This window comes from Puma concolor, chromosome E4, assembly GCF_028749965.1.
Source record: "Puma concolor isolate L17-30 chromosome E4, mPumCon1.1.hap2, whole genome shotgun sequence".
Taxonomy (NCBI): domain Eukaryota; kingdom Metazoa; phylum Chordata; class Mammalia; order Carnivora; family Felidae; genus Puma; species Puma concolor.
This window is the reverse complement of record NC_141683.1, coordinates 41,136,186-41,159,933: the sequence shown is the minus strand read 5'-3', so window position 1 is coordinate 41,159,933 and position 23,748 is coordinate 41,136,186. Positions and strand designations below refer to the sequence as shown.

The following is a 23,748-nucleotide window of genomic DNA, read 5'->3' as shown; positions in this document are numbered from 1 at the left end:
TGCATTATACTAAACTTTTGTATTTAAAGCCTTAAAAATGTCTAGATTTTTCAAGGTTTTCCAAAACAGACTCTCTAAAAGCATTTAATTTTAAATAATGCTCATGCATTAAGTTAGTGGTTACAATTTTCTGAAGTTGAAATGGATCTCTAGTCTCATTTTAGTTTTGAAAATGCAGTATGAGGTCACACAAATCAGATATCATCATCCTAGACTTAAGGACATTCTCCACTGCACAGAAAAGATAGAAAAACTACATCTATCTCTTGAATATTTGTGCTATCAGAATTATTCTGGACCAGTCAGCCTCTATAGAAGAGGGCAAGAGATACACAACATACACAAGAGATTGGGCTCTGTGGTGACGACACTGGGGCTGAAATACTTCAACTCCCGAAGCCTATTTCGTCTTTTATCCAACGAGGATAATCCCCACTCTTGCAAGATTGTTGTAAGACTCATTATTGTTATAAACAAGGTCTCCTCGGACTTGGATGTGAGTTCTACCTGTGTCTCTTAATCTCAGCCTATAAAGTGGGGATCCTGATGTCTACCTCACAAAGGTGTTAAGGTTTGAGCCAACATGTAAAAATACTGTAAAATGCATCTAATTTTCCACATGGTGTTTTCAGCAGGTGAGGCATAGCTCAGGTGAGTAGGCATTAGATACACGGTGCCGCCTGAAGGTGGGATACTAGTTTTGGTCCTCAGGCTTTTCCAAGAAGCACTCCAAATTCTCTTTTTTAATTTGAGAGAGAGAAAGAGAGCACAAAAGCGGGGGAGAGGGGCAGAGGGAGAGGGAGAGACCATCTTTTTTTTTTTTTCTTAATGTTTATTCATTTTTGAGAGCAAGAATGTGGGAGGGGGAGGAGCAGAGAGACGGGGACAGAGGATCCCAAACAGGCTCTGTACTGACAGCAGCAAGCCCGATGAGGGTCTCAAACTCGTGAACTGTGAGATCATGACCTGAGCTGAAGTTGGACACAACCGACTGAGCCACCCAGGTGCACCAAGGTAAAGAGAATCCACACGGAGCGTGGAGCCCAATGCAGGGCTTGATCTCATGACCCTGTGAAATCAAGAGTCTGATGTTCAACTGACTGAACCACTCAGGTGCCCCATCAAATTCTCTTCTTCTGTGTGTTCTCTCTACTCAGTGAACCAGCATAAAGCCCCTTCCTCTAAAGGGAATTCAACTCAACTACCAGTTGGCAACTACCAATTCCAGGTACTTAGAATCCTCCTAAAGAGGTAATTCCTTTGTCAACCACAAAAGAGAAATATGAAATACATGCCAGTGATTAGTTCAACCTCTGGCTGTGAGGTATTAAACCGATGAATCCGAAGAGTTGATCATAGCTTATTTCCCATTTAAGCTACTTTCATGATGCACTGCCATAACCCAAATGACTTTGGAAGCATTAACTTGGAAATCCTAAGATCAATGTGCTCAGCCACCCTAAGACTGTTTAGAAATTTTTTCCCTGACTCAAATCAGTTGGGAAGTGGAATAGTTAGGGGCTGCTGGGAAGAAGTGTCTTGACTTCTTTCCAAGTTCAAAGAAACCTGTGAAAAGTTCGTAGTCCCAACAAAATAGACTGGGGACAAATGAGAAAAACCATGGATAAACCTCAAAGTTAATATGCATGCAGGGGTGCAGGGGTGACTCTTAGGAAATCAGGCTACAATTTAATGTTGGCTTTTAGTCCCTTTTTATTAAAGATGCAGTCCCTTTGGACTCTTGATTACTCCCAATGAAACAAAGGGCCAACTGAGTTCCTACAGAATATTCAAGATGAAAGCATCATCTCTACCAAGCCCCTCATTGTGCAGATTGAGAATCTGACTCCTGGATCTCTGGAGTTGGTCTGTTTCTCCAGATGATTTGTCAGCTGGGATCTTACTTGTGACTCAACTGGCTTATCAAGTTGGGGCTATGGTGAATTTACTTTTCATCCTATATGCAGCTCAACTCATGGTATAAAGAGTATTGCTAGCCCGAGGAAAAGGATATTTTATGTCTCAGCTGCCCATTTATAGTGACTGAACAGTTCTCTACAATCATGAAAACAGAAGGCATGCCAAATATCCCCTGTAACAAGGCAGCCATGGTCCACCTAGGAAAAGGTGGAAGATGATCTCAAGGACCCATGGAACCGCCCAGCCAGACCTACTGAGTGGAATCTTCCAACAACTGGAGACAGCCAACAAAGCTGACGGCCTGATCCCAGCGATGTCTACTCCGGGCCATGCCCTTGAACACATGACAGCCCTTGGGTGATTTATGATAAGGATATTGCACCAGACCATAACCCCAAGCAACAGCTGAAGAAACAGGAGGAAAGCCAGGATATCACTTTCAGTAGATGAATACCAAGTGGCTTAATATTACCAAAGCATTATCCAATAACAGAGGCCACCTTCCAAAGGCCAGTTTTAATATATAAATGATAGTGTTCGTCAAGGTTTACACATCAGTTTGAACTGAAAGTCAAGAGCAAATTATCTTTTACTAGTTCATGTCCTTGAAAACTTTTTTACCCTGATTCAAAGACAAAGGGACTTGTTCCAAAGTTTTTGGATTTGCTATGGCTCATAATGCCTGCATATTTTCAAATGCTATCATCAATAAAGGAGCTGGAAAATACCACATATTTGTATATCCTTGCTGATGCAGTTTGATGGGTACACAATGTACCAGGCACTGGCTGGACACATTATTCCTAGAGAAATCCTGTAAATCTTCATGACCCACATTCCAAATCATGTCTTTTAACATAACTATGTTCGCTAAATGTACTAGTTATCATTTGTTAAGACTCTTTTACTTTTTATAAGAGGCTGCAGAAGTCAGCAAGATACAGCACCAATGTTCATAATGCATTTCTATTTAGAAATCATTTTTACAGAAACCAAGAGTGATTTTTTTTATTAGGACAAAAAATGCTCTATTTTAATACAAGATCACTATTGATGAGAACGTATACTAAAGAAGTGCAACAAATTGGTCTGAAAAAGAAACAGTACAATGACAGAAAACTTTGACATACCGCATCTCGGAGCCTGCGACCAGGCCAACTGGAAATGAACACACAACCCCCGTCACCCCCACACACAAGTATGTACAGGTTATATTGGCAAACATTTAGAAAACACACTGGAAGCTAAGCATGAACACACCCACCTTATGTACATCCACATATGTATATGTGTGCGTGATTTTCCTTCATTTCACTTGGCTAAAAGAAATTCTTGATCTAAAATTATTTCCTGCCTAACTCTATACATAGGAAATATCACAAAGCAAAAGTTTACATTTCCCTGGGAGCTGTTCGTTGGAAGTATAAGCTGTATTTTGAATTCCCTTAGGGTAAAATCCACATGCAAACAAAAGTTGTTACAAAGTGCTTGCCGTCTAAGCGTAACAGCACCAAAGAGCTTTATCCAGCACCCTTTACACTACTGAAGAAGAGTATCAATGATGAATTGGTGATCAGTGCTTCCAAACATTTCCAATACTTCTACACGGGAGAGCTAAAGAGTACAATATATTTCGATTCATAAGGAAATGTTTTCTTCCCACAGATAATGTGCTCCCTAACTAAAGAAAAGCCCCTGCAGGGTCACTGCCTTCTACTCAAATACTGCCACCATCCAAGGTCCTGACACACAAGGTCGCTTCTACTGGACCCTGCAGTTCTCGCTGCTCTTGGACTCAGGGATAGCTTCCGGGCTGGGGGCAAGCCGGCCTCGCTTGGCCCTCAGGCCCTCCCTGGGGCTGTCAGCTGAACTCCTCTCAGGAAGGTTACTGACCGAGAGAGATCTCGTGGTGGGTTCTCGGAAGGTGGAGCCTGAATCCACTGGGCTTTGCTGAGCAACCTTGACCTATAACAAACAAAGCATCTTTGTTAGAGATTTAAATCATATTCACAATCCTACAACATGAAAATTAAAGTGCTTATGTCACCAAATTTTAAATTCAATCCTTCTTCTGTAGGTGTTATACACGGCTTTAGTATTTCTTCTTCACTGGGAAGAAACAAGGAGGATATCGGACATGAACTTGGTTAAGTCACCTTGCAAGCTTTCCTGGACACCTCTGATGGCCAAAGGTTCACTCCCAAAGCTAGCATGACCTTCTCAGATCAGAAGGCAAGCTTTTTGAAGGCCAAAGCTTGTCCTCCTTGCCATTGTAACCCTAGTGCCCAGAATATGCTTGACTACCTGTCAAACCTTTATATATGCCTGAGTGATAACACAAATCAGCTTTCATTTACCCTGAGCCCCTGCTATCATTCAAGTGACTGTGATTCCAATGAGTAAGACTACCTTCATAGGGAGTAAGCTTTATTTACAACGTGTGTGTGTGTGTGTGTGTGTGTGTGTGTGTGTGTGTGTTTCTGAGAGAGAGAGAGAGAGAGAGTGTGTGCACACACACACGCGCGCATGCACACGAACCGGGAAGGGGCAGAAGGAGAGAGAGAATCTTAAGCAGGCTCCACACTCAGCACCCGGTGCAGGGCTTGATCCCACAACTGTGAGATCATGACCTGAGCCGAAATCAAGACTCAGAAACTCAACCGATTGAGCCACCCAGGTACCTCTATTTACAACATTCAAAGGACCTAAAACATGTTTCTCCTATATCATCATTTTAACATTCTCCTTACGTTTTTGTTTTGTGTCCATATTGAATTTGGATTATAGTAGAATAAATAATAAAGTTCAGAAAGAGTAACTCCCCTTTCTGATGTCCTGCCTTTTAAGAGAAAGAGCGATCTCAGGAAATGTGAGACTTTTAAGAAATAGACAAGAGGGCAGGGTAGCTGATAGAGTTCAGATTTTTTGAGGTTTATGCAGTTGTGACTAAAGATATGGGGTCAGAAAAGAGAAAGGGGAGCAGGACGGATAGAGCATAGAAAAGCTTCATTTAACCAAAGTTAAAGGCAGGAGTGGAGGACCCAAGTGGAAAGATCTTCACAAGGAAAAGAGGAAGGGCGCTCTTGACAAGGGCGACTCATGTTTGCTCTCCACAGGGAGAAGCTATTGATAGACGGCAATGGACTCCAGTGAGCTCCTTCTGAAGCAGAAAGAAAGAAGAGTGGAAATTATTTCCCCATTTATATTCTTTCCATAGGAAGTATGTGGTTTTAAAAGGCAGCTAAATACTTTTCATTACAGAAAACATAGTAAATCTGGCCAACAGATCAAATCCCTGGAAAGCTTGCCTCTCAGATTAAATGCAGGACACTTAAAAAAGAGCAGCCTCTAAGGAGCAGGACTTAGTGGAAAATTACCATCCATGGAAAGTTGAAGAAAAAAAACAGAGTTTTACTGGTACTTTTTTTTTTAATAGAAAGTGATACAAAAGACAGGCATTTCCCTTGAACCCATCTGACGCAGGAAAGTCAGCTCTTCAGATTCACTGTTTAAAACAAAAAGAGACAGAGAGGGATCACTCACATTGGGAAAAGTATATTTGAGTTAGTAAAACTTTTTTTAAATATTTATTTATTTTTGAGAGAGAGAGAGAGAGAGAGCGAGCGAGCATGAACGGGGGAGGGGCAGAGAGAGAGGGAGACACAGAATCTGAAACAGGCTCCAGGCGCTGAGCTGTCAACACAGAGCCCGAAGCAGGGCTCGAACCCACAAACCATGAGATCATGACCTGAGCCGAAGCTGGACACTTAACCAACTGAGCCACCCAGGGGCCCAATAAAACTCTTTCTTAATCCCAATTAAATAGCCCAAGTCTACCCCTTGGGTTCCCCCTCTAGACTCAATTTCTCTGATACTGAGCTGAGGAAATTATAGTCTATGATCAGTTTAAACTGTGAAGTTGATCCTCATGTTGGCGGGTTGGTCTCAGACTTGTCTATATAAGTAGATGAGGTCTAATTCACCAAGTGTCTAAACTATTAAGTGCACCCCAACCTGGACTGTCTTACAAACTATGTCTGCAGCCACAGTGGCCAGAGGGCGACTATGCAGATGGTGCAGTGAAAGTGAACCTCATTCATAGGAAGGAACGCAGGGCCCCACTATACTGATCACCATCACCCTCTACAATTTAGGGGCAGGTCCTCTGGAACTGACCACCAACCCCGGGTTCAGACCAAGTCCACAATCGTGACTCGCTTATCCCCAGCAAGCAAGGAGCTCCTGGGCTCGTTCAACCCAGAGACATAACAGAAAATGATCCTCACCTACTCTGCACTAAACCTGACAGATTTCCCTAAAGGTCCTGACAGATGTCACTAAAGGTCCTGCTGAATGACCTAGGGAATTGTCTGTCTCAGACCTTCAGCCAGTCACTTCAGGCAAGGGCTCATAATCCTGAGTTTCTAAGCAACAGCTTTAGGAAAGGATACCTTGGCTCTATTCATTCAAACTGAATGATGAAATACCCTTAACAGATGAGGCAAGCATTTTTACAAGGCGACTGAGAAAATGCTGAATTAAATTAAAAATCAGTAGGCTGCGTTTTGAAGAGTTTGCATCTAACCACGAAGTCTCCTATAACCTCCTCTCAAGAGGAACCACCCCCATTCGTTTGCACAAGTGCGCAAAATTGCTTAGCGATTCATAACTGCTGGAGCCAACTGCAGCCTGTAGCCGATGCATCGAACACAAATCTGCAGGAAACCATGGTTACTACTCTGTACTCTGCAGACTCAACAGTGGTGTGGAAAGCAGGCCCCCTAGTGTGCAGAGCTCTTGTTCCTAGATAATAAGTCTGAACCCCCCACGTAAACTGCTTTCCCATTAATTCCTCATAAAAGAAGGAAAAAAATGACCCATGTGGTGATTTCATGAGATGGTTTCCTAACATACGTTTAAACATCTATTATCGTAATCGCTTCAGGACAAGACTAACAGCCCCAGTCATTCAACAAATAATCTGTTCAGTGTCAGACATTGTATTAGACATGAGGACACAGGTAAGCTATAATCATAATCAGGGACCTCGCAGTACTCCTCCTGCAACTCAGAAGGCAGATATTTAACAAGTAATTATGATAAAGTGAGCCACCTTAAACCAGTGAAAGTACAGGGTGCTACGTATGTGTCAAGATTTTCTGTTTTAAGGGGGGCGCCTGGGTGGCTCAGTCAGTTAAGCGTCTGACTTCCGCTCAGGTCATGATCTCACGGTTCATGGATTCGAGCCCCGTGTTGGGCTCTGTGCTGACAGCTCAGAGCCCCGGAACCTGCTTCGGATTCTGTGTCTCCCTCCCTCTCTGCCCCTCCCCTGTTCACACTCTGTCTCTCTCTCAAAACTAAATAAACATTAAAAAAAAAAAAAAAAAAAAGATTTTCTGGTTTGAGAGAGCCAGACAGCTAAGTACTTCACTTGATCACCAAAGGTGTGAGACAAGCAGGAATGGACGTTAGCATGTACGAGGAGTGAGGACGGGCTCCCAGTCAGCCACCCAGTGAGGGAAGTAGCACAGCCTGCCCCAGAGCCTAAACCTGTACCGCAGGTCAGGACTTGTCTTGTGGTTGAAAGCTTTGGTGAAGCTTGGAAACTTCCCTTTCCATGGGTACTGGTTACTTTATGGAAAAGAAGCTGTTCTTATGGTCACTGGAAAGTCAAGACTTACTCCAGTACCCTCTTCAGTGTTTTGTTGTTCCCAGCATTCAAAAGCTAGATCCGAAAGTGAATGTGTGAGAAAAAGAAAGAAAGAGAGAAGGGCCAGGGGCTGGGGGCCGGAGGGGTGCGGATTTGCACAAAATGGTCAATATTTCTAATACGGGTAACAGATGGGCTCATTTTGATGAGTGAAAGAAAATGCTAGACCTTTCTTCCTTACCTCTGAATTAATAAAATTATTAATAAATAATTAATAATAAAATTATTGATAAATAATTAATAATAATAATTATTTAGTATGTAAGTCATGAAAAAACTTAACACCAGGTATACATTCCTTAAGGCTTACAGCTCTTATATATCAACGTAACATTTACAAATATGTTCTTGTTTTGATGCACCTAATCACCAATGTCTTTGTATTTTGGTATCTAAAATCCTGAAGAGGAGCAGGCCTAGTCACTTAAAGAATTATTACATTACACAGATAGGGGTTCCTACACTTTCAAAGCTTTGTTTGCTGGGTCAAGGTAATCACACTGCATAGTTACTCAAACTCTAGCAAGCAAGTAAAATCACAAAATTTTAGAATTCTTAGAACTATTCCAGCAACGTTCCTGCGACCTCTTGTTTGAGTAACGCTGGGGAAAAGAGCAAGACCGTGGAGGTGAGAGACAGTAAGCGTTAACTCTGGGCAGGTTAGATCTTTGTGAACCTTACTTTCTTCTTTCTTCTATCACACCACTTACTATGAGTGCAATAAAATGCATATACTTCGCGTACATAAGTGCTAGTATTCCTTATAGAATAATGGAACAAAGATCTGCAAAGTGAATATTCTCGATGCTTTAAATGACATTTACTGGGCCGTTTGCCAGGTGCACAGAGGTCACTAAAATCGTCGTCCCACCCTCAACAATCAAAATAGACAGATGTGTCAACAGAGACCCTTTCTTTAGATGTCTACTGAAATACTTGCTTTTTGTAAAGTAAAGGAGTAAAAAAGAAAGAAGAAAAATAAAAAAGAATTGGCAGCCGGGGCATGGGGCAATGAATTAGAGGGAAAAGTGTGAAATAAGCAATGACCAATGCCTGTGGTCAAAAGAAAGACTACCTTTCAATTTCTTTAACGTACAGCTCGAACCTTGCTTACAAAATCCTTTGAGTTCTGATCGACAATTTCTCATTATTTAACATTTTCCGTCAAAGTGTAAGGGGCCTGTCGGATCAAGGATGAGACTGCAGCCGCAGGATAATGTAATGTTTATCCCCTGGTCCGCTCCCTACCGTCCTCAGGCCTGGCTTACTTCTAGCACGTGGAGAAAGAAGGCCAGGCTTTAAAGAGCTCCTGGGTCAGGGGGTGCTGTGTCAGACCCTTGCCCAGAAAACACTGTAACTTCCTGGATTTGGAAGGGTGGAGACATGTTCGCCGGAGTTTACCTTTTGTGATCTGCTGCCACCAGCTGTTGGTTTGGAGGTTTCGGTATGATTTTCTTTGTTGAGGCTTAGTGGGGATGGTGTTAACTTCTGGGCAGCGAGGCGGGGGCTGGTCCGAGTTGGCATGGTTGTTCTCCGAAGGACATACGGGCTTGTCTTTCCCGTTGGGATATCAGCGAACCCTACGGGCAAAAAATGCTGACTGTCAACACTGCTAGGTCCAATTCTATCTACAAGGGAAACGATACGTATCAAGTAAAGTTTCAACAAACATAAGAGTAACTCCAAAAACACTTTCTGCTAGCCACAATGGACAATGGATTAACTTCACAGCTGCCCTGGGAACCCCCAAATCAAATAAGTAGTGGGCAGGTGTTCTCTTCCCAGACACACAGGAAAACACAATGGAAAAAGAAGGGGAAATAACATTAAACAAAAAATGTATTTCCTGCTTCCTCTTCTTCTCATGTGGATGTCTTAACTCACATTCCTCTAAGATCTGAAGAACACACGAGCAAGGCTTTCCATAACATTTGGATTGGAGACAAAAAGGGGGGTAAAATGGAAAGAAAAGGAAAGGAAAAAAAAAGGCCGACTCTTGCTTAAAACAAGAGAAGGTCAAATGGTAAGAGCCACTGCTCCACAGGTGCCCACTCCCATGTAGAGACTGGGTGGGAGGAGACAGCCGACTCCCAAAGAGTGATTTCACAGTCTGCTCACATTGTCTCCCTCCATAGTGGCAATGGACGTGACCTGAGGTGAGGAAGAGAAACTCAGTCCCAATGGGCATGGCGCACACCCTCCAGAGCGGCATTAATGGCTGACTAAAGCAACTATTTGCTTTTGTTTTTAACCCTTTCACTACAAATAAAAAACAGGAATGAGGAAGATATAACGAATTATTTGGGGGCCAGATTTCCTGAGAGCCAGAGTTACTCAGAACGGTGTCCCTCAAATCATCTAGGGCAAAGAATTAGTGTTGATAATTTTTTGAGGGAAAGGCATGGGGGTAATTTCCAACTTGCTGTGGAATGATACTCCTGTATAACCAAGTAAGAATGAGCCAAGGGAGAACTCACATTCACGACATGCCTGCATGTGGCAACAATGTCAAATTGTTATGAACATTTTTAAACTCTTACTATTGATTTCTGAACATTACTTTTTTTTGTCATGGACCAGTAACACACGGTTCCTAGACTGGCCCCAGTCCCTGGCCCACACTCTGAAGATCACTGAGTTTAAACAAAAAAAAAAAAAAAACAAAAACAAAAAAAACAAGTGCTGAGCAGCTCCAGCCAAGAGGCACATCCCCCAGTTCACCTCCTACCTGGATGAGACGAGGACTAACAGGGAAAAAAAAAAAAAAAAAAGCTTGAAGAGTGCCCTTGATTTGGGGAATTTTCAGCCCAGGAATATCAAATCCCGAACAAGCTTTGAATAGTCATTCTTCAAATCTATTAGCACATTTTGTACTGTAACATGAGTAATTAGATCTTAGTCCTTTCCTCATGCAGGAAAACGAACAAACAAACAAAACAAAACAAAACATACCTTAGCAATTTAAAGGTGGACTATTGCTTCTGAAGGTCAATTAGTATTGTCATGCAACAAACTAAAACATAAATGCTTCTTCTGTCTTTTCGTATGTGAATTTTTATTTGGAATTTCAAAAGAACACAAATAATTTTGCTTTTAAATGACGCATACCTTTCTTTACAACTTCTGGAAGTCCCTCTGGCTCAAACTCAGTGTGTTTGGCATCCTCGGAGGGGTGAATACCACTTTTGCTGGCTTTCCTACTCTTTTTAGAAAACGTCTCTGGGGTAGAAGGCGCTGCGCCCCCTCCATCTTCTGGAATCCCAATGGACCTTTGCCTTTTGCCTGGGGCTTTATTTTGGCTGGATGATAACTTCTTTTCAGTAGCAGAAGGGGCTGGAGAGGATTCTGGAACAACTGCATTTAGCAAAGGAGAACTCTGGAGATTAAGTTTAGACTGTGAACACAGACGAGCAACTTGTGTCTCCAACATCTCTTTGGCTTTCTCTAACTTCTCATGGCTTATGAGCAGGGAACAATACTTGTCCAAGTATTCATCGGCCTCCTGGCTTTTCTCTTCGAGAGTTTCTTTCAATTCTTTTATCTCAGCCATTAATTCCTTTACATTAGAATCCACAACAGCACCTGTCCGAAGTAAAGGGACATACTGTACATCACGTGACACTTCTCTAGTTGACACTGGGCATCGTAAAGCCGACAACCTCAGAGTCGTTATTTGGTTTTCTTTTAGAGAAGGTGGGGGGAGACATATCTATATGTTCTCGTAGGTCAAACAACTCTTGTTGGGAGGGATCATACCAAGGTACAAGTCCAGTAGATTATAGGACATTCCTTAGGATAGCTTAAATAAAATCTATCAAAATCTCAAATGCGTATTCCAGCCAACCCATCTTGTAGTTCATATGAGATCAGATGAGTTAATCTAGCACATCCCCGATTTTCACCTGCCCATTCTTTCCATCATAAGTGAACAAACAATAAAAATTGGTAAAGAATATGAAGTCTGTTGTAATGGCTTTGGGAACCAGAAGCAGGTCAGTGACAAGACAAGTCCAAAACAGCTTTTTTTTTTTTTTTTTTTAAAGCAGTGGAGGTTCTGATGGACCAGTGCTTGGTTCTGATGGGCAAGTGGAGGTTCTGACGGACAAGTGCTTCAGAGGTGGGAATCTTGGTCAATTTGTAGCTGCCATGGTTATTAGCACTGAATCCACTGGAAAAACTCTCTGGATCTACAATATACTCCAAGTACTCTTCTCGGCAGGGAAGGTCACCCACCCACCCTGTGCAGCTATGGTCCAGAAGGGCCCCTCCCCTTATACTATGCTTGCCATCATCTTTCCACACAGTAAGAGCATTCTGCTCTGAAGACAGGAGTGCAGAAAAGTCACAAGGACAGTTGCCATTTCTTTTTTATTTTACCTCCACACCCAAACATACAGCCCCTAAGCCTTCCATTTAGTTGACCCACGAGGATGGGCCAAGGACAACCAGAATCAGCTGTTGCTAAATCACCAATGCCAGCTCAGAATGTCAATCTGCCTCTGACGTAGCAACTACATAAATGGACATGCACGTGAAAAACTCTTTTTGCAATAGCTCATTAGCAAAAAGTGCTGCCAGTTTGTGTTTTATAGAACAGAACATGCAATGATTCTATTTCAATATGCAGACTTCGTTCGGAATCCTATTAACCCTATGACCCCAAGCCAAGCACAAAATTCAGAAACTGGAAAATGGCAACTGCTGAGAATCAGCACGCGGTGCAGGACAGAGCACTGAAAACGCTTGTATGCTGACACACCACATGTGTGTGACTTCACGAGTGGAAGAGTTTTGGCTGATGGATGTGCCTAGTTAACACCTACCTGTTTTCTGTTTCTCTTGTGTGCCTTCAAGGTGAGACAGCTCTTTCTGTAACATCTCCTTTTCCTCTTCCAGCTGTTTGCAGGATTTGATCAACAACTTTATTTTCCCCTGCGAACGTTCATTTTCCTTCTTCAACTGATCTGTATATTTTACACTGTCCGCCTACAAAACAACACCTTGAATTTAAAACTTTGAATTTCTTCGTATGAGCATATGGGAAAATAATCATGAGATATCATTAAGAACCATATATTATAAATTTAAGTATTATGATGTTCAAAATAAAACATCTAAAGATGCATAAAACAATTTATCTTCCCTACTCGGTTTCCTAGGTCTCCCCAGTAGACACTGTGGTTTTGTCACTTTCTGAGTATCAGCAAGCATAAATCTTGGTTCCTAAGACAGTGCCCGAGGAAGGAGCCCACGACAGGGTTTGTCCAATGGGAATCACACCTGGGGGGTTAGGGTGGGAGATAATGGACATATGTTTGGTGGGTCAAAAATTCTTGAGGATAGACTCGTGTTTCCATCTGTAGCCCGTGCTGTTGACAATTTCAATACCCAAGATGGCATTTGTTTTGGTGACGCCAAGTGAAAGCCAAAGAATATTATGGCTCATAATACAAATTTAAATTCTACGGCTGCTCAAACAGAAAGCGAATAGGATGGTAAGAGACTGATGGCATCACACACTTCTCAGGAGTGTAGTTCACACTGTTCCTTAACCACATCTGCAAATTCCAAAAAAAAAAAAAAAAGCTCTGACAATGATTTAGAGGAAAATTTTAAGATACAGAGGTATTTATATATAGTCTTTATTTATCCCACCTTGTGAGAATAGTCATGCATCTTGTTGCAGAAATATGAATCTGATTATGATAGATTACCCCAGACCCTGCTGGGATACTCCATAACATGCACTGTATTATGTAATATCTAAAAAATGCAAGACTTCTAAAACAAACTAGCTCCAAGAGTTTCCAATAAGAGATCATGATCATACAAAGGCAGACCAAACTATTTAAAAAAAAAAAACCTGAGCATCAATTTCATGTTGCATGTAGATTTCATTCTTGGTATATTATTTCATCTTGAAATAATGTATTAGCAGTGTTGCAGTAAATCCGCACTTCCAGAATTTTCTATTTCTGATTCCAACCATCACTGGATTACAGATCCATTTAATTCCAATTCAACAGTGCTCATTAACTGGTACCTCATTAAAATTATATGCATCTGAATAGGCTCATCTAACAAGAAGCCATTTTGTACATGATGTGTATGCAGAGACATTCTCCACAGGACGGTCAAAGATTAGACAAGCTTTAGAAAGCACACCTGAAACTAATAACTCATCATATATCAATTTTACCTCCACTTTTTTAAAAAAAGGAAGTGAAACTCTTATGTGGATCCTGAGAAACTTAACAGAAGACCATGGGGGAGCAGAAGGAAAAAAAATGTTAGAGAGAGAGAGAGAGAGCCAAACCATAAGAGACTCTTAAAAACTGAGAATAAACTGAGGGTTGATGGGGGGTGGGAGGGAGGGGAGAGTGGGTGATGGGCATTGAGGCACCTGTTGGGATGAGCACTGGGTATTGTATGGAAACCAATTTGACAATAAATTTCATATTAAATAAATAAATAAATAAATAAAAAATAAATAAAAATAAAAAAGGAAGTGAATAAATAAAAAGTAAATCTGAAGCTCTATTACTAAATATGTCTCATTTTGTAGTAGCAGAACACGATTGACCGTTAATGTTACTGTGACTGTTAATAGTTTGTATTTTGTCAGTATTTCCTTCACCTTGAGAACTGTTTAAGAGCAACAAATGTTAAGTTTACACCTACTTTTCTATTTGCGTATATTCAATATACAGTATCATAATTTTTACAATTTAAACCATCTTTACGTAAAGACCTTTGTAGATATTTATCTTCCAAGTTCATTATTATACATCCTGGATGGTATTCATCTTATGAAAAATATCTGTAAGAATCAAACAGCCTCTCTTTCCAAGTAGGATTACTGTAGCACCAACTATAATTGAACAATCCCAAGACTACTGGTTCACCTCTTTTTTTCGTAAAGGAACCTTGCGTGGAGATAAAGAGGAGAAAGGACACATATGTGTGTATGGCCAAGTGCTCTGGCACACCTTGATCTCCGCATGAGGCATGGGAAAAGTGGGCTGGTGACGGCAGTGAACTTGGAAACCAGTGAAGCAAGACTTCGGAATTACCCACCAGATTATTATCTACAGCTGGAGAGGCCTGTCCCAATTGGCTATCACCTTGATCTTCATATCCATCTTGAGAAAGTCTTTACCATCCTCTAGTTTGGGAGGATTCACTGAGCGATGTATAAAGTATATCCAAGCTGTGAGACTGCAGACCATCCACTGCCTTTTTTTTTTAAATTTTTTTTTTTTTTTCAACGTTTATTTATTTATTTGGGACAGAGAGAGAGACAGAGCATGAACGGGGGAGGGGCAGAGAGAGAGGGAGACACAGAATCGGAAACAGGCTCCAGGCTCCGAGCCATCAGCCCAGAGCCCGACGCGGGGCTCGAACTCACAGACCGCGAGATCGTGACCTGGCTGAAGTCGGACGCCCAACCGACTGCGCCACCCAGGCGCCCCATCCACTGCCTTTTAAAAATAACTCAGCAGGGAGACTGCGTGGCTCAATCAGTTAAGCATCCGACTCTTGAGGTTGGCTCAGGTGTTCACAGTTCGTGGGTTCAAGCCCTGCATCAGGCTCTGCACTGATAGCACGGAGCCTACTTGGGATTCTCTCTCTCCCTCTCCCTCGGTCCCTCCCCCACTTGTACTTTCTCTCTCAAAATAAGTAAACTTTAAAAAAAAAATAAAAATAACTCAGCAGAAAAATGATGCTTTTATTTTTGACTACAAAAAAATTTTTTAAAAACAAATTTTTTTTTTTTTAACGTTTATTTATTTTTGAGACAGAGACAGAGCATGAACTCCCTCTCTCTGCCAGGAGAGACACAGAATCTGAAACAGGCTCCAGGCTCTGAGCAGTCAGCACAGAGCCCGACGCGGGGCTCGAACTCACGGACCACGAGATCGTGACCTGAGCCGAAGTCGGACGCTTAACCGACTGAGCCACCCAGGCGCCCCGGACTGAGCCACCCAGGGGCCCCCCAAAAATTTTGATAACAGGATGAAAGCATTAATTCCATGCAATGAAAACAACCATTATCCTCATGTATCTTCTAAGTTATGAAGTAATGAGAAATGAACATACCTTGGTTTTCTTCAATTCTTCTAACATCTGAGTAGCAGCTTTCAAAGAATTATCGAGTTCTTCTTTACTGGACTTCAAGAGTTCCATCTCTGCCTTCTGTGAGCACAGACATTCTTCACTGGAAGTCAGCTTCTCTCGGTAAGTCTGGATTTCCATCTCATACTAGGGCAGAAAAACGTCACCTTAGCCAGGAGGCTCAGCTTAAAAAAATTATAAGGAAAACAAACGAAAAAGAAAATTGCTGTCGCAAGGGCCATTTCAAATAGTCCTTGGGCTTCTCCTATTATTCTATTCCAAGACAGAAATAGATTTTAAAAACTCACATCGTAAAATAAGATCTGGACGGTATCTGGAGAAGACAGTGAAGGTAATATGATGGGGACCTTTCATAAGATTGTCTTGCGTAATAATGCACATCAATGGACCTTCTTGCAAAACATGCCTCATTACTATGGCCAACGCACCACTCCCCAGCTCCTCCAGGAACCAAACCCAACGTTTTTACCTGTTTGTTTGTATCCAGAAGCAAAGCCTGGTGTTTCTTTTCAGCTTCCTGAAGCTGTAGCTGATACTCAGCTATTTCTTCTCTCGTTTTCTCCTCTTTTTCCATCTGGTCCTTATGTGCACAATCCAAATTCTTCTTCAATTCACTGTTTTCTAGCATGAGCTCCCTCAATTGACCCTAATGAGAAAAGTAATAAAATCATGGGAGAGCAATTAGGAACCTGGATATGGATCTTATATAGATCTTTAGGAAATACTGAGTACTAAAATTAAAAAAAAAAAAAAGTTTACAGCTCAGACAAAATCTTTACAGAATAGTGCCACAACCCTTCATGACCTATTCACTTTAAATTGTGATTTTACTTGCAATGACAGTTTCTTCTGCTCCAGACCAACCACGTGCAGGGTCACATCCACAGGGAATACAGAATCCCTGAGAACTCAACTTTAGCTCAAGCACCCTGGTCGGTACCCTCCCAGGTTTCCAGGCTCACTTACTTAAGTGCTTCCATTGCAATAAGCCGTTGACCTCATCCCCAGAACCCTACCATTCCCACCTTGACACTCGAGCCCACCCCCCCCCAAACTTACATGTTCCTCCTTGACCAGCTTCAATTCCGTGTTCTTTCAGCTTCCTTCCAGATGCCCTCCCTATTTTTGCCCCTCTGTCCCTTCACCGTATGACACGCCAAACTCCAGCACTGGAGGAACCTGTGTTCTCCATGCCTGATCCCAAATGACTGTTTGCACATGTGTTTCTACACATGCCGTGCCCATTTCTTCATCTCCATTTACTCCACAAGACCTTGTTGGTGGGCTTATCCCACCTCCTCTTCAAATCGCTTTTCATGGCCTTGTCAACCTCCATGTTGCAGATCCAAGGAGCACTCTTCACCTCATCTGACCTCTGGGCAGCATGTGATGCTCCCAAGACAGCATCCACTCCTCACTGGCAGGACAGACACTCCCCTGGCCTCATCATGGCTCCTCATCTCTTTGCTGGCCCCTCCTCCTCCATCTTACCTTGAGAGGCCAGGTCTCTGGGCTCGGCCCCAAACTGCCTTCTCTTCTCCAACTGTATTTTCTACAATTCCCATAATTTGGCAATACTACCTATATTCTGAACTAGCCAAATTAATGTATCCACCCTACATCTTCCCTTTAAACTCCAGCCTCATGTATTGGGATTTCTCTCTGGTCTTTTTTCATATCATTTTCTATTTCATAATGGCTTCCTTTCAATTTCTAAAAAATACGAAGCTTTTTCTAATCTCAGAATGTAGCCACACTGCTCACTAGACCTAGAAGGTTCCTTCCTCTGTGCTGTTCCTCTCACAGCTGACTCCTCATCATGCAGGTGACGTTCTCTGACCTCCCTACCTAAATTAGGTTGATTTCTAGCCCCACACACCCCACTTCCCAACTATTCTTCAGTCAAGAATCTTGTCTGATTCCTTTATAGCACTTGACAGATTACGATTGCCTTATACATCTCCTATTTAGTGATTTATTGTGTGTCTAGACTGTAAGCTCTGTGAGTGCAGGAACCACAGCCGTTATATTCAACATGCAACCCTCTGACTTTAGGAGCACTTATTAACTACAGAATGCATAAAGCCACTGCAAACGGACACATTCATAGGTACGGACTTGAGGCTAAACACCTAGCTTTTCCTTTTAGTAGAGCCTATAAACTAGGTTCAAATAACACTATAGTTGGGATACTCCCAAGCTGCTTCAGTACCAAAGAAATTCCAGCAGGTGCAGCACTCAAATAGCATTCGTACAAACTCCTTCCATGCAGCACTGCCAGAAAGTTCCATGAGTCAACTCCTGAGATTAAATGCCAAAACTTTTCGATTTGCATTAGATTAAATGTCATATTTAAAGTACGGATTTCTCCAACTCTGTATACAGACTATCACAAACATCCCTTCAACCTTTTCTAATTGTTCGGGGTCATGATCGTAACTTTGTTTTGTTCCCCTTTTCTAAGTACTACCTGGGGATGAATATGCACGAGGACGACACGGATATACGAGTGTTTACCGTTTAACTAGGTTTGGCAGGCAGGTGTCACACTGCATCTGCTGGCACTGTGTGCACGGTGGCTGTGACCTAGGACTCGGCGTTAAGAGATTCAGGAGAAATGGAGGGCACTGAATCAGCAATGTCTGCCACGGAAACAGCAGTGGGGAATGGTGACCCAGATGCTATAAATCTGTCACATTAACCCTCCCCTAAAATAACATCCCAAGACTGCTCCAGCTTTACATTTCACTGTGACTTTCCGTTACTTTTTAGTTCTTAGCAGATCAGTGCATCTGTCTCTAGCAACATTCTGGCTCCTAATCGAGGCAGGCTGGAAAAGCAGATAAACCTGCTGAAAGCTGCATGAAATCTATTTCTGATGTGAGTTAATGTAGTTACAAGGGTCGCCTTCTATGAAAAAATATTTGGGCTCCGTGATGGGCATCTTCATGCGTTCCGAGGCCTCCCAGGGCTCGTTCTGGGCTCCTGACAGGGCTGGAGGGTGAAGATGACAGACTTCAAGACTGATCAGGACATCAGTGCCGGCCTGGATTTTTTTTAAAGCTAAAAGAGCTGGGTACGTTGCAGGTCTTACAAAAACAAACAAGGAGATTGCGCACACCGAATGATCAGAGCGTCCTGTCACAGAGAAACTTACCTGGCTGCTCTTTATTTCTTCTGACATTACAGTTAACTCTCTAGTCAGCCTATTTTTCTCCCCGATAAATTCTTCTTTCAACTCTGCTGTTTTCTGGGCCATCTCGTGCATTTCCCTCTGCAGCTCAGTTTCCTTCCCGGTCATTGTGTTTACCTGAAATTTCATCTTTCGTTAGGATCTGCTTTGGGGCGTCGGTTTTGCTCAAATTAATCATTCTGATCCAACACATCATAACATTCCCTTTCACCTTCAATAACAAAATGGGACCTGGCTAATCCTCCCTTTACTAATCCACTCAACCACCATCCTTAAAACCTACTGGCAAGCTTACCTTTTCTCGACCAAGGTTTAATAAAAAGACAGCAATAAGGAGAGCAATGACAAGGAAAGATAACATCACTAAGTCTCACAATCCCTCGTAAGGGTATTAATTTGTATGAAACGTCAACATTAGAGACCACTGTATGAGGTAGCGTCTTATGTTTTTATCAGTTCTGGGATCTCCACTGATCCTCCGATGCCATACTAATCTTCAAGAAGCATGCCTATGATGGGGCGCCTGGGTGGCGCAGTCGGTTAAGCGTCCGACTTCAGCCAGGTCACGATCTCGCGGTCCGTGAGTTCGAGCCCCGCGTCAGGCTCGCGTCAGGCTCTGGGCTGATGGCTCAGAGCCTGGAGCCTGTTTCTGATTCTGTGTTTCCCTCTCTCTCTGCCCCTCCCCCGTTCATGCTCTGTCTCTCTCTGTCCCAAAAATAAATAAACGTTGAAAAAAAAAATTAAAAAAAAAAGAAGCATGCCTATGATTAGTTAAAACCAGTTAAAGCCCCATCATTTGCACTTGCCCCTCAGCGTTGAAACGGACTGGCAGAATTTGCCAAGTTAGCTCTATCATAACTGCCATCTCTTGCAAGTTGTATCAAAACTTAAAATTCCTGAAAAATATTACAGAGTCGTGATTGATCCCATTTTCTGGACACTCCTCTTTGCTTTTAATAGTTGTCCAATAAAAATTGAATTTGAAGCAACCACTTTCCTAGATCAGTACGTAAGCCTAGAGGGCAAAACCTTAATTTTTCATTAATAATTGAGGCCCCTGATGGCACACTTGCCCCTTAGCCATCAGCTAACAGAACAGTAGGCTGCACAAAGAGAAGATATAAGAAGGCTGAAAGCATAAAATCCCCTAGACCTACCCTGGGAGGCATGAGGGTTCTGTTTATTACAATTATATCAGTACCTTTTTTTTTTAATTTTTTTAAATGTTTATTTATTCTTGACAGAGAGAGACCGAGCAATGAGTAGGAGAGGGGCAGAGAAAGAGGGACACACAGAATCTGAAGCAGGCTCCAGGCTTTGAGCTGCCAGCACAGAACCTGACGTGGAACTCAGACTCATGAGCCAAGGGATCATGACCTGAACCGAAGGCAGACGCTTAACTGACTGAGCCACCCAGGCACCCCTCTATCAGTACCTTTAATAGTACCTTCTCATAAAGGCAAAAAGGCAGAGCAGGGGCCTAACTAGTATCGGTTATAGTCTCCTTGGTAGTAGCTCCCAGCTGGGTACTGGGAAACTAGTACTCTGATGTACTTACTCTAAGAAAGTGAACTATGATTAGAACCAGAACTATGCCTAACCCCAAGCTTCTCCCATGTCCAGCTGCCACACGGAAAAGCTGGGCTAATCCACAGACATGCCCCATGTAAATGTGTGCCAAAGCAAAGAGTGACTACAGCTGGAGCCAACTGAGTGTCCCCAAAGTTCAAGGCCCCGCAAACATAAAAACCCTTGCAGAGTCTGGTCCAATACTGTGAACATGTCCAGGAGGAAACATGATCCACACAGCGGTTTCCCTGCCTCATGGCTACATATTCGAACGTAGACAGATTAAGCCACTTACTTTGTCAACAAAGGACACGTTTTCCATTTTTGTCAGCTCGAGCTCTTTCTCCAGAGCCTTGTAAGAATGCTGCAGTGTTTCCAGGGTGTCCTGCAAAGTATCATTTTTGGATTGCAGCATCTGGACCTTCTGCTCCAAGTCTACCATCACATCTTCCAGTTCTCCTTTTTGCTTCTTCCAAAGCTGCTGTTCTTCCACCTGGGAGAGTTTAGAGATGAGCTGCTCTCGGTCCTGAATCTGATTTTTCAGGTTGCTGATTTCTTCATCCTTCTTCTCTAGCTTCCATTTGCCATCTTCTACCTGTTGAATGAGGCCATTGGCGGAAGACTGCAAACTAACGTAACTGCTCTTGACCTCGTCAAGGCCTTGTAGCAACTGAGCCTTCTCGTGTTCAAGAGCATCTATTTGACGGCTCAGATTCTGTTCTTGGGCCTTCCAGGTGTCTTGGTCACAACACAAAGCTGCCACTTTCTCAGTTAGCTCTTTTAACTGTGTTTGAAGCGTCTCCACGACAATCTTAGAGTCTTCTCTCATCTGTACTTTTTCTTGCTCTTTTTCTTGCAACAGATTTTCAAATGAAGAATTGAGTATTTCTAATTCAGATACCCGTCCTTGCTCTTTCTGTAATTCTTTGGTCACATTTTCTTTTTCTGACCTCATATGGACAAGATCTAATTCCAAATCTCTCAGGTTTTGGGCCATCTCCTCTATTTTTGCTTTTAGGGTCCCTACCTCTGCTTTGGAATTCTCAGCCTCCAGAATCACACGCTCTTGGTCTTGCCCTGATGCCTCTAGTTCTCTTTCAAGGCTCTCCACTCTACTCTTAAGCAGGTCGGTGTGATGTGCACTTTCCTTCAGTTTTCCTAAGACCTGGAGCTGCTCCTTTTTATCGGCTTCGAGGCAGACTTTCAGCTTTTCAATGCTGTTTCTTAGCCGATGGATTTCTTGCGCCGAGGAGTCTAGACTCTGTTCTTTGACCTGGATTTCTTGGTCATTACACAAGACTGTGACTTCCTCATTTAGCTCTTTCAGTTGTGTTTGGAGCATCTCCATTGCAGCTGTGGATTCTTCTTTCACCTGTATTTTTTCTTTCTCCTTTTCTTCCAACAGACCTTTGCACGAAGAGAGTAATGCGTCTAATTCAGATAACTGACCCTGTTCTTCTTGTAGTTGTTTCATCAGATTTTCTTTCTCGAACCTTACCGTGACAAGGTCTGCTTCCAAATCTTTCAGGCTTTTGGCCATCAATTCCATTTGTGCCTTTAGGGTCTCCACCTCTGCTTTGGAATTCTCAGCATCGAGAATCACCAGCTCTTGGTTTTCCTCTGACATCTGCAGTTCTCTTTCGAGGTTCTCGACTTTATCCTGAAGTGAGTCAGTCTTACGCTCGCTCGCTCTCAGTTTCTCCAGGACGTGAAGCTGCTTCTTTTCATCAGCTTCAATGCGAACCCTCAGTTTCTCGATGCCTTTTCTTAGCTGGTGCACTTCCTCCTGCGTTGAGCTCAGCCTCACCGCAACCTCACCCTTCTCCATCAGCGCATTCTCCAAGGACTTGGCAACAGCCAGCTTTTCATGTTCCGATTCATTCAGTCTGGTCTGCAGGCTTTCGGATTCCCTCACAAGTGATTCTTTCTCTTCATTCAGTTGTTCGATTTGGATTTCCAGCTCACTTTTTACCAAAGATAGGGCCTGTGAGTCCTTTTCCAAACTCTGCAGCTGCTCCTGGAGACGAGCGTTCTCTACCAACAGTTCACTTACGTTGGAGGGCAACGTCTGAAGGACCTGTGTTTGATCCTTCACCTCGGCTCCAGCCACGTCAGGGGGCTGTAGACATTCACCTTGATGAGATTCAAGTTCTTGTATTTTCTGCTTCATCTTTTCAGACATCAGATCCAATTCTTTATTTTCTTTTGACAAAGTATCTAATTCTCCACGAAGCTGGTTTCTCTCACTGGTGACCACAGAGAGTTCTTCTTCAAGACGGGTTATAACTTTCTGCTTATTTTCACTGTCTTGTTCTAAATATAGCTTCTCTATTTGAACTGTCTCTAAGGCAGCTTCCACAGAGAGGGCATGATGCTCGATGCTACCTTTCTCAGATTCGATCCTCTTTAGCTCATTTTCCACATCAAGAAATCGCTCTCTCCAGTTGTTCACCTTGGCTACATTATCTTCAATAACTTCATGTGAAAATTTATCTGTGCCTACTTCTAAATTAGAACTGAGGACTTCCAAACTCTCTGCTCTCTGGTGTAACTCCTGGTTGTCACAAGAAAAGGATCCCAGTCTTTCACTTAAATTTGATTTTTCTTTCTTAAGTTCCTCAACTATTTTCTCTAATTCTATACATGCTTCCGTCTTGGTGGTTAGTTGTGCTTCCTGTAAATCGAGTTTTGAGTCTAACTCTTTTATTTCATTTAGCAAACTTTCAACTTTTTTGTCACGTTGCTCTACGATGTGAAGTAACCTCAAATTCTCATTCGATGTCTCTCTAACCTGCAGCTGGAGATTCTGAATGGAGACCTGATTCTCCAGAAAATCCATCGGTACTAGAGCGTTAGGGTCAGAAAATGACAATTGAGAAATGCGTTCTGAACGGCCCGGGGTTTTGTCTTCTACTGGGGTCTCGTAACTGGTTTCTGTAGACTGTTCCCTAGACCATTCTCCTGTGAATTGGGCTGCACCTGTCTCGGCTATTTTCTCCATCTCTAGATTGAGGTCCTGCTGAACACCGTTCTCACACATCTTGTGAGTGTCAAGCTTTGGTGTGCTCTCTTTAGTTTCCAAAGTACATTCTTCCGACTCTTTAATGTCACAGCTGTCATTCCCACCCCGGAGAGCCTGTAGCTGTAATATACAATGAGAATTCATTTTATTTTTCAGGAGGAATATAGAATAAGGAGGCTTAATTATTATAGAAACTGG

The 23,748-nt window shown here is 42.6% G+C and overlaps 1 protein-coding gene across 3 annotated transcripts in view; it reads right to left on the bottom strand.

Annotated features, from left to right (window-relative positions):
* Positions 1 to 2,913: 2,913 nt before the first annotated feature.
* CENPF (centromere protein F) overlaps positions 2,914 to 23,748 on the bottom strand; it is a 61,764-nt gene continuing 40,929 nt past the window's right edge. For all 3 annotated transcript variants that reach the window (XM_086694133.1, XM_086694135.1, XM_086694134.1), the window contains exons 13-20: positions 20,824 to 23,670; positions 18,924 to 19,076; positions 16,236 to 16,412; positions 15,731 to 15,892; positions 12,454 to 12,616; positions 10,739 to 11,212; positions 9,032 to 9,210; positions 2,914 to 3,885 (exon numbers count right to left, since the gene is read on the bottom strand). In XM_086694133.1, coding sequence (XP_086550259.1) covers positions 3,682 to 3,885; positions 9,032 to 9,210; positions 10,739 to 11,212; positions 12,454 to 12,616; positions 15,731 to 15,892; positions 16,236 to 16,412; positions 18,924 to 19,076; positions 20,824 to 23,670 — 4,359 coding nt within the window. In that variant the 3' untranslated portion in view covers positions 2,914 to 3,681. The remainder of the gene's footprint in view (positions 3,886 to 9,031; positions 9,211 to 10,738; positions 11,213 to 12,453; positions 12,617 to 15,730; positions 15,893 to 16,235; positions 16,413 to 18,923; positions 19,077 to 20,823; positions 23,671 to 23,748) is intronic.